The following is an 11,114-nucleotide window of genomic DNA, read 5'->3' on the forward strand; positions in this document are numbered from 1 at the left end:
CATTCTTTAGTCAGTTGATGCATAAGGTCCATCCGTATAATGGTGTCCATTCCATCTGTCTGTTCGTAAAGTCCAAAAAATCCACATGAAAGGTTGTTACAGTTCCACAAAAACCTTAATAGTAGCTGCTATTATGCCATAAGATCCTTTGTCCTGTAATATCACATATGAGCTTTAAGTACTGACGAAGCCCAGGACAGCGAAACAAGGCCAATATTCCGAAAATCCTTGTCTAGACTCTGTGTAAGGATTTTGTGGAACTGTAACAACCTTTCATGTGGATTTTTTAAGTTACTTCCACTGAAATTTATAATTTGATACTATGAATAGTATACCTTATTTATGTAAGAACACAGCCGGTTACGTCTCGTGTGTTTATTGAATCACAACGCCCATCATTCCTGGCCACTGGCCATGCTTGCTTGGACAGATAGGTTGCTGAACTACAACTCCCATGTAAAGATTGGGCTACTGAATCTCCAGAGGAAATTGTACTCCATCTCCAAGGAAAACTGTACAAATGGAAAACTTCCAGAAAGAGGTGAACAAAAATGATCGAGGAACTGGGGCACCCTTCCTCCTTAAGATAAAATGTTGAAATGTTCTGGGGAGCTAACTTTGGAGGGAGGCTGTGATGGAGTCTCATAAAGCTACACAAGCTCTGAAGGAAACAGGGCGTTTTTCTCACATAACTCAAAATCACGAGCAAAAGTGATTGGCAACAAATTCAAGGCAGACCAAAGAGGACCTCCTTGCACAATATTTATGGAATTTTCAGCCACTTGACAGGGTTATGCTGCCCCCGGCCTCCAACACACACACTTAGATAACTTGAAAAACAGATTAGATCACATGGAGGACAGGTCTGTTTGCAGCCACTAGCCATAACAGCTAAATGGCCAGTTTACCTCTGAACGCCAGTTGCCCGTAGGCTTCAGTGCTGCAAAACTACTGCTTTCCTAACATGCTTCTGAACTTCCCACTATAGGAGACAGGATTCTGGACTAGACAGACCTTCTGATCTAGCACGGCTCTTATTGTGATATGATGTTCAGGATCAAACCCAGAATAGCAAATATGGTACATGACTTATTGAATCAGTGCCAAAGATACAGGAGGCGGGGACGGCTAGCTGAGCTTTCTGCCCCGGGTGAAGCCTCCAGAGGGGCGCCATTGAGTCTCCCAGCCTGGACACAATGCACATACCAAACTGTGCCAAACTGGGTCTCTGCCCTGGTTATAGTAAGCCTAGTTTTGCCGCTGATAGAAGCAGTGTGAGACCTCAGGCCTGAAAACCAAATGTGGCCCTCCAAGTCTCTCTATCAGGCCCTCTGACGTCTCGCCAGGCCCTTTCCCCAGCCATACTCATTCTTGGCCCTGCTTTGAAAACTACCTGAGTGTTTTGACTGGGTGGAATGAATGCCTCTTGCTTCCCTGAGTTTGTGTGTGTGTGTGTGTGTGTGTGTGTGTGTAGAAAGACAGAGAAACCAGCATACTGACAAAGGTAAGATTTGCATTAATTGCTCTGTCCACTTTTGCCTCTGGTGTTACCACCACTGCCATGTGGCCCTCAACAGGTGGCTCCAAAATAAATGCGGCCCTTGGCTTTAAAAAAGGCTTCCCAGACCTGACCTACTGTGTCATGTTTGTAATGGCAGACCTTTAAAAAAAAAAAAACCCTCACGCCTAAAATATACTCAGAATCGAGTAGTAATTTCAAGCTTTTTCAACTCATAGGAACAGTGATTGAATTCCCATCCCCCGCCCTCAGGCTTTATATACATTATTTACACAATGAGTACCATCTGATTGGTTGATTATGTTTCCCTCCTGGAGCCTGATTGGGCTGCTGCTGCAGGCCAATCAGTTGTTGCATCCTAGTTTCCTACTGGCCTAATAGGCTGATTAACGTCCTCCTGGGGTCTGATTGGGCTGCTCCTGCAGACCAATCAGGTTGTTGCATTCTAGGATCCTACCTGCCTGTTGTTTTAGGATCCAAGCTTAGTACATAACAATACCTCACCCAGGGTTACTTATTTACATAAAAAGGTGTCCTTTAATTCAACAGGCAGCATTCAAAGAGCTGATGAGACTCATGTAAATACTTCATGCAAGCACAGCAGAACTGGGGCTTTTCCCTTCAGCCTGATCCCCCTTCCTGCCGCTCCCTCAAGATGCCACACCACAGATTGTTTCTGAACACCATCCGGGTTTAATAAGCTTTGTGGCCCCACAGGGACAAGTTGCCATTTAATGAAGCTTAAAGCCACTTTTGTTCGCAGAACTGCTTTAACAATTATTTGAAAACTGACGTTGTATAAGATAAAGTTGTATCCAGCTAAGCCATTCTCAAAAAAGGCCCCTTGAAATCAATGCACCTAAATTATTTTGTTGATTTCAATGGGTTTACTCGGAGTATGACTGAGCTACAGGCAAACCAATGAAATCAGTCTTAAGGAAGTATAAATGTAAGGTTTAATGCATTTAATTCAAGATTTTTTAAAAAAATTAAATCTACATGATTTCTGTAACCTGTGCAGTATGAATCTTTAGGAAAAATACTGTGTATCTCAGACTGACACGGGGCTAGTCACACACTAGGGAGGCATGTCTTAGAGTTGTTTTGTACACTGTAGTTAGTGATAAAAGTTCTTCACACTTTAAATTTCAAGGGCATTTCTTTGAAGCGGAATGCATTGCCTTTCACAAGGCGGCGTTTTTGATGCGTAAGTTCAGTTGAGTAAAAAAAAAAGGAAATCTCTGAAGATTTCTCTGGAGTAGAAGTTCAAAGATTTGTCTCAGGGGCCCGTTTCAGTTTCAAAAACAAAGTGCTTGCATTTTCCTCAAATATATTTTAAATGAAGCATACACAGATGTTCATCTTATCCACGATCTGGTGGCAGGAAAAGGAAACAAGAAATGCCAGGTCACCTGGAGGAATATTGAAAGAACCTTAATGGATGGGCCCATGGAGCAAAATATTTACTCCAGAATAATCAACAGCAGGGTGAGCATATGGCTATCCACATGCTACCCAGCCAGATTCAAAGTTCTGCTGTTAACTCACAAAGTTCTAAACAGTATCTTAAGGACCTTTCCTGATGCCCCACCTTGACCACTAAGATCTACTGATGAAGCTTCCTTGGTGGTCCCCACTGCTAATGAGAGTCAGCTGGTCTTCAGGAGGGTCTAAGCCTTTCACGTAGAAGGCCATGATGAACTCATTGCCAATAGAAGTCCAGGAAGTATCATCCCTGCTTTCTTTTAGATATCTTTGACAAACTGCACTCTTCAGGCAATCTTTTGCAAGCTTTATATTTTTTGGCTGATATGCTGTTGATATTTTTACCGAGCTCATGGTTGTGCTGTTAGGTTTTTGCGTTGCATACCACCTTGTTATATTTTTCTATGGAAGCATGGTTTAGAACTATTTAAATAAATACATAAAATAAAAACATTACTCCAACTCCAAAACCAGGGCAATGCAGGCAGGCAGGGTGAAGGAGAGACAGGCTAAGACTGTTCTCTGGATCTAGTTAATACACATATACAAATCAGGCGGAGGAGACCAGGACAATCAAGCAAGTGTTCAGCTACTGGTGTGTAGAGCTGCCATACGTCCGAGTTTTCCTGGACACATCCAGGAATCGCTCCCCAAACAGATTTTGCTGAAGCGGCAAAACATCCAGGAAAACCCGGACACATAGCAAAGTAGGGCAATCCTAAAAATGCTTTTAAATTCCCCAAACAGCCCAAAAGCGTACCACATTTTTCTCTGTATAAGACGCACCAGACCATAAGACGCACCTAGTTTTTGGAGGAGGAAAACAAAGAAAAAAAATATTCTGAATCTCAGAAGCCAGAACAGCAAGAGGGATCGCTGTGCAGCGAAAACAGCGATCCCTCTTGCTGTTCTGGCTTCTGGGACAGCTGCGCAGCCTGCATTCGCTCCATAAGACGCACACACATTTCCCCTTACTTTTTAGGAGGGGAAAAGTGAGTCTGATAGAGCAAAAAATACGGTATTTGGGGGGGAGATGTTCCCAGAAAGCTCAACAATTTCTCCCCCCCCCCAAAAAAAAAGATGAACAACTTTGTCCGGATTTTCACTTTTGGAAATACGTCAACCCTACTGATATATCTTCACATAAGACCACCTTCCCTTTCTTGTACTACAGACACTGATCGGGGTATAGTGCCAAGAGTTCTAAGCAAAAGCAGCTACATATTATTAAACAGGACAAGTAGTTTCCTTGCAGATCTTTTTATGTCACTGGCATCACAAAGCTATTAATACACAGCTTGGTCAACATCATCCACATCCTCTTGGGCAACCATACTCATGATACCACCCTCAAAATGACACAGGGATATCAATAAAATATGAAATGTGACATAAGAAAATAACAGAAGATGTCATAAAATAACTGTCATGTGTTACAGTTTCCCTGCACTGAATAAGCAGCTGATAATTTTTTTATTGTTAACTATACTGTCCTCTTTCAGAAAACAAATACCTGATTATTAAAATATTTTGCAGTTTGCCACACGGTTGCAGTCAAACAATGAAATGCACGGGTATGAAAATATCCACTCTCCATTACTGTAAAAATGAAGTCCTGCTATCAAATATCTACAAACAGTAACAACTTTCAGTGAAATCCTAACCATGTCTATTGAGAATTAAGTCCCACTGGATTCCATGGGACTTATTTTCAAGTAAACAAGGTTAGGAGAGCAGCCCTAGGCAGCTACTATATACCCATCTGCCTGTGAGTAAATGAATTCAGTGGGACTTACTGCTGAATAGACAAGGTTAGAACTGTGCTGTCGATCTTACAGTTCTTGGCATTGCTGGGATGAAAAGTCCCAGAACAGGAAATAAGCCATCATCAAAACAGCAATTCAGATTTTAGTGAAAGCCGTGTTAGAAGTATTTCAAAAGGCTACAACTTAGAAAGATAGCAGAACTGCGTGTCTAGTCCACCTTTTTCCTCCTGAATTTAGACTGATTGTAGAATTTCAAGATACCTTTTAACTGGAACACCCCCAAACTAATGAAATGACTTTTAATGAAAGTCAATAGACTTCCAGTGTTAAGGGCAACTACCACTGGGGAAGTCTAATATTTTGAGAGAGCAGCAGTCCCTGTTCCAAAGGGAAACTCAACCACACAAAGAGGCGCCTTTCTGATCCCGCTGGGTGCTTTGATACTCATTCCAAAGGTAAAGACATAGTTGATCTTTCTTACCTGCAAATCAGCCGGTTTTTTACCAAAGCTGTGAAGATATCTTGAAACAGCTTGTGCTGTGGATGTTGACTAAATTTCCTCTCATTCTTGTAATTCATACTAAGGGGAGAAAAGGCAAATGGGCATTGCACAAGGCATAAATGATTTTGCTTGCAGTGATGGGATGCTAAGAGATGGTTGTCTGTGAAGGAAATGCATTTTTGACTACAGTGACTTAATGAAAATGACCACAAAGATTAATAGGTTACAATCAATGTACTCCAAACTGAATTCCTGCTCCTGCTTGGACTCACTGGTCAGCACCCAGGGGAAACAATAGAGCAAGTCCCTGTCAGGAGCTTGTCCTACACTTGAGTAGGACCCTGGCAGAGACACATGCCCGACTGGCATGTTCCCTCCCTCCTGATCGATCGTTCGGGAGCTTCAAAGGCTTTCTTCTGCCTGAACATCACAGCAACCGATGCCAACAGACATCAGCACACTTACGGATCCGCAGAGTCTTCGCAGTTTATGTAACAGACCTCAGCAACTCAGCATTTTGGCTAATCTACTTTATTTACATAGAAACACACATGGAACACTGCAACATGGCTCCCTCTCTCTCTAACATCATACAGCAAAGAGAAAGGACAAAGGACAATAGTCCCATTTCACGGAACATAGTAACACAAACATCCTGTCTCCGTCACTTCCCACTCTGTGGAGTCAAAACATATACCGTCATGTGAAAGACAACAATCCCATGACTGCAATCATGGAGCAGGAATTTTAACAGTCCCTACCTCTCCCCTGAATGTTGTACTGTTTCTAACACTGATTGGGAGCCGCCCAGAGTGGCTGGGGAAAACTCAGCCAGATGGGCGGGGTATAAATAATAAATTATTATTATTATTATTATTATTATTATTATTATTAATGTTACAACTGCCACTGATGTCTTAATTTATTATCTCAACTTGTATGCTGCTCTTCCATATAAATATTGCAAAGTGGTCCACAAGAACTCATTCCATTCATGCCTGGTGTCAATTATCATAGGAGGGGAGCATGCAAGGTTCAGCCAAGTTCATTTTAAAGAGACAAATCTGAAAGGGCATCTTTCCCGGATGGCATACTAGCATAGTGCTGGTAGGACCTGGGTTCCTGGATGGACTGCCAATCAGAAGAGGTTTCTGAAACTCCTGTCTACAGCGTTACATGCAAAGCAGAAGTTCAGGATGACCGCAAACATCCTAAATTGCCTCCTGTATGCAAGGCAACAATGAAGGCTGCCATCTTATCCCCCAATACCTGGGAATAACCCTATCCAATTCAATAGGACTTACATCTGAGCCACAGTGAAGACAGCCCTGTCAGATGTCAATAATACAGTATGTCTTAAGGTCACTTATGATTGAATTTATTTACTATTATCCCATGAGGTTCTAGATGTCAGTTTGCATTTCTTAGTGCAAAAAATATTGATCTGATGTGTAGAGATCTTTCCTATTCTACTTAATTCAAGAAGCTTCTGGAAGCTTCTCTGTGTGAAAGAAACCAATGATGTTTGGGTTATACCTTCAGAGAAGCTAAGTACAGCTGGTTTGAACTGGTTCTCTTACCTCTTTCTGTCAAGGTTATGCTGACTATAAAAGTAAGGCCAGATGGAGCCTGGGTTTCACTTTCTCTTTCTTTCCCGTCTGGTGTTGTGTTCTGTATGCTTAGTGCTAAGGTTTAGTCTTGTTATAAGTTACTGTAAGTTTAAGTTAAGTCTGCTGCAACTGGATTTCTTATGGACAGTGCCAATCCTAAATGTATTGGATTTGTGACCATTATGCTCATTTGCCTTCAGTAGCAGTAAAGCTCTGCTGGATGAAATATAATCGCCTCTGGTCTATTTTTGGGGGGGAATCCTGCAACGTGTTTAAGATTTTACTCTGCTAACCATACGTTGGAATCTGCTCTGGATCAATACTGAGTAGAATTTCAATGACGCTAGAGCACACGCAATAGTAAAGATTATATATATAGCATAAAAGGATTTGAATTGGATCCAGATAAATAAAATAAACATTCATTTTCTTTTCTGCACGGTACCTAAAGTGTTCGAGTTCAACAGCTTCAGTTGATTCTTGCCATTGACCTCTACATCTCTCTCCACAAGGGTTGCTGGAGTATTGCTCAGACTTGGTCATGCTATTATTAGAACTTTCAAAGTTAAGGGCTGGCAGCTGCAAATGCAAAGGAGATTTACTATAAGACAAATGATATAAAGTGTTTAGCTGGGTCAGAGGAAAATACGTGATTGTCACTGGGGCCTCGGGCAATTTAACCTTTGAATTCAGACAACAAGGAGATAATTTTTAAAAATAATAATCCAATATATACAGAAGATTTCAAAGCGCCCTAGGCTGTCTCTTCTCCATAGCTGCACACAGATCTTGAAAAGATGCAGCTGGAGTATGCAGAGGGGAAAGGAATGAAAACATAGCAAGCATTCTCAAAGTGGCAGTTGGGTGCACATGATGCAGAAAGTTCTGAGCAGCAATGGCTGCTTAGCCTTGTTGAATGCTCTCTAAGAAGCAGGAAGCTTGCATCTATACTTTTCAGGGAAATTTAAAAAACCTGGACCAAAAACTGAGGAGAGATCTCTCCTCAAATAGCCTTCCTGGAATAGAAAGCACCTGTTCTGCAGAAGTAGACAGAGAACAAAGTGAGCTTATTAAGAGCAGGGAATGAGAGCACTGCCTCCTGAGAATAAGTTGTTTATGTACACAGCAGGGATGAAGAACCTGTGGCCCTCTAGATGTTATTAGACTCCATCTCCCCTCAACCCCTGAAGGCATGGCCAGAAGTGAGGGCTGAGAGGAGTTGCTGATGACAGCTCTCCATACTAGGGTACCAGAGAAAAAAGACTTATTTAAAGGGCACAGGCAGTTTCTTAAAGAAATACTTTTACTATTGGCATGACCTACCTCAGCACACAAATCCCATCTACACTATAAATTTAAAATAGTATCATACCCCCAGAATCTTGGGAAATGTAGTTCGTTGAGGGTTCTGAGAGGTATTAGGAACCCCCTATTGCCCTCTCAGAGCTACAATTCCCAGAGTTCCCTGTGAAGAAACAAATGAAAACCCATATGCAATGGGTTCCTTCTTTTCAACTCCATCCATCCCTAAAAAGCATCCTCCCACCCTCATGTTTAGGCAGAGCTTGAAAGCTACTGTTCAAAAATTAATTCTGAATATCTGAATATTAATTTTGAGTATTTTCAAAATCAAATTAATTTCAATAATAATGAATAAATTAATAATCACAGCCTGCCGTTACAAAATGGCTAATGAAAAATACCTGTTGTTTGCTTGACTGGACATTGAGTAGTGCCAGAAGCCTTTTAAGGTCTGAGTAATCCCTAGGAGAAAACATAAATTATATGCTTATTAACAACACATTACACTACCTTATTTCATCAGCAAGTAATCTAAATGAAACAATATTGAAGTTTATATCTCTATGGCATTGTATCAAGCATTCCACAATATTGCCTCAGCGGTCTGCTCTACACACCCACAATTTGTACAGGCTTCTTAACCACCAATTGTTTCTGTCAAAGTGAAAAGGTCTTGGTGACCAGAGTAACAGTCGCCATGTACACAGAGCGATTCAGATTAAACTATTCTGTCTGGCAGCTGGTGCAGATTCCAGAGAGTCACTGCTGACATTTAGCGAAAAGCACAGTACCCTTGAAGTTTGGTATCAGTTGGCTTGTCTGTGGTCTTCACCTTCTTGTGTTGATCAGGCATTGTATAACATCAAGGCATCAGGATTAACACATCATGCCTCTGAAGAGAAAACAAATGTAAAAATGTTGTTTTTTCACTTGACAAGTGAAGGACAATACCAGTAGATGACCTGAGTAGCTGGAGAAAGAGATATCTACAGGAAAGAAAACAAAGAATACATAATAGGTCCAGGGATTAAATAAATCAAAAGAGCATACCCTTCTACATTTCTCCAATGAAAATAGGAACGTCCTATTCCATTAATATTATTAACACCCCACCCATATGACTGTGTTGCCCCCACCACTCTGGGCAGCTTCCAACATATATAAAATCATAATAAAAGATTAAACATTTTTAATCTTCAGATGCTACCTTCAGATGACTTCTATGGCTCGGGGGTTGCATAACTCCATAACCTCCAACATTTCTCTAATGAAAATAGGGACGTCCTAAGGAAAAGCAGGACATTCCAGGATCAAATCAAAAACCAGGATGGCTTCTGTAAATCTGGGACTGTCCCTGGAAAATAGGGACACTTGGAAGGTATGAAAGAGCTGTTTTAGCTTCTCTTAAAAACTCCTGCTTACAAAGTGGGATTCTTCACCTTTGTTGTTTTTAACCACAAATCTACATGCCATATCTCGAATCGCTTTTGAGATACTTCTCACTTTCAAATATGGTTTGTCACACAGCATGTGCACGTCAAGGGGAAAGAGGAACTGTTGTTCAAGAACTTAAAAGCAAAGCTGAGTGGAATGGAGCTTTCAGAGATCATGGTCAAAATATGCACAGAGTCTAATTTATTTGGATTCCCATTTCGATGGCTGGGGGGTGGGGGAGCAGGAACTAAAAAGATGAGTGGCCTATTAGCAACCACCTGTTATTGTTTACTGGTTTCCATATTTGTTTGTACATTCCAAAACAATAAAAAGTTCTCTTAAAAAAAAAATTAAGGAAGTGCTGACACCTGTTCCTCAAAAGCCTTGATAAATGTACTGACATATATAAGATACTATGGTGTACAAATTTAAGAAGAAGTGCTTTTTTCTGGGGGTACTCAAAAGTACACGGTACTGGCACACACACAGCCTAAAAAAAAAATGTTAGAAGTGTGACGCTTACTGTAACAACTTCATGGTGTGTACCAGCACCATTTTTCTATAAAAGGCACAAATAATAATAATAATAATAATAATAATAATAATAATAATAATAGTGTTTCAAAGTTAAATCTGACAGAGAACAAACCACGCACTGCAAATGTGCCAAAGCTAAATCTGACCCCGAAAAGAGATCCTAGTGGCTCTCCCCGGCCTGCTCTCCGGGGGCCACTGGGAATTCCCATCCAATCATAAATTATGGGATGGGAAACTCCACAAAACGCTGCTTCCTTCGTTCCTCCCAAGCATCCCCTTCCTCGCTCTACTCACTTCGCACAGGGAGGGGCGGCGCCCTGGATTCCCGATCTCTCTGCCCCTCCCCAGTATGCAGATCCACCGCACCTCTCCGTTATTATTTTTTAGGATTCTTCTTATTACTATTTTTTAATCCGAGCCAAAAAAGACCGAACCCACCCCCGCCCCGCTGAGCGAGCCAACTGACAAACGTACCAGCCAATGAAAGCGCGCCTCCTTGTAAACGATCGATTCCTTCGACCAATGGCGAGCCGCTGCGAAGGCGGCGGCGCTCCAGGGGAGACGGATAACGCCGCCGCTGCTGTTGCCATAGGAACGGGAGAAGCCGCTCGCAGCTTCCAGCTCCGAAACGACTCTCGCGCTAAATTCTCAGTAGGCGCGGCTTGGCGCGGTGACGTCACCGAGCGGCCTTGCAGGAGCCTTTTTCTGATTGGCTAATGGCGGCCCTCCTTCTGCAAGTACCCGGAAGCGGGCAGAAGGGGAAAGATTACCGTATTCACCCAAAAGGTGGAGTGGAAATTGTAGGCTGGCGCCACGTCGCTTGCGATTTTGTTTGGAAAACGACCCAATCCAGAGCCGGAGGGTGTAATGCCATTACGTATTTTTATTGAGCATGTACAGACTGCTGCTTCACATCCAGTCCTCTCCAAAAGGTCTTAAGATAATATATTTTTTATTAT

The 11,114-nt window shown here is 41.9% G+C and overlaps 1 protein-coding gene across 5 annotated transcripts in view; it reads right to left on the reverse strand.

The window, feature by feature from the left end:
- NEK10 (NIMA related kinase 10) overlaps nucleotides 1-10,781 on the reverse strand; it is a 107,988-nt gene extending 97,207 nt beyond the window's left edge. For 2 of the 5 annotated variants that reach the window (XM_083705577.1, XM_083705575.1), the window contains exons 1-5: nucleotides 10,630-10,781; nucleotides 8,976-9,076; nucleotides 8,586-8,646; nucleotides 7,328-7,461; nucleotides 5,252-5,350 (exon numbers count right to left, since the gene is read on the reverse strand). In XM_083705577.1, coding sequence (XP_083561703.1) covers nucleotides 5,252-5,350; nucleotides 7,328-7,461; nucleotides 8,586-8,646; nucleotides 8,976-9,037 — 356 coding nt within the window. In that variant the 5' untranslated portion in view covers nucleotides 9,038-9,076; nucleotides 10,630-10,781. Of the gene's footprint in view, nucleotides 1-5,251; nucleotides 5,351-7,327; nucleotides 7,462-8,585; nucleotides 8,647-8,975; nucleotides 9,077-10,449 lie in introns of all 5 variants that reach the window. The other 3 variants (XM_083705576.1, XM_083705574.1, XM_083705578.1) reach the window with 2 other exon arrangements.
- Between the last annotated feature and the right edge of the window lie 333 nt (nucleotides 10,782-11,114).

Source organism: Podarcis gaigeae (genome assembly GCF_964106915.1).
Source record: "Podarcis gaigeae genome assembly, chromosome: 12".
Classification (NCBI taxonomy): Eukaryota; Metazoa; Chordata; class Lepidosauria; order Squamata; family Lacertidae; genus Podarcis; species Podarcis gaigeae.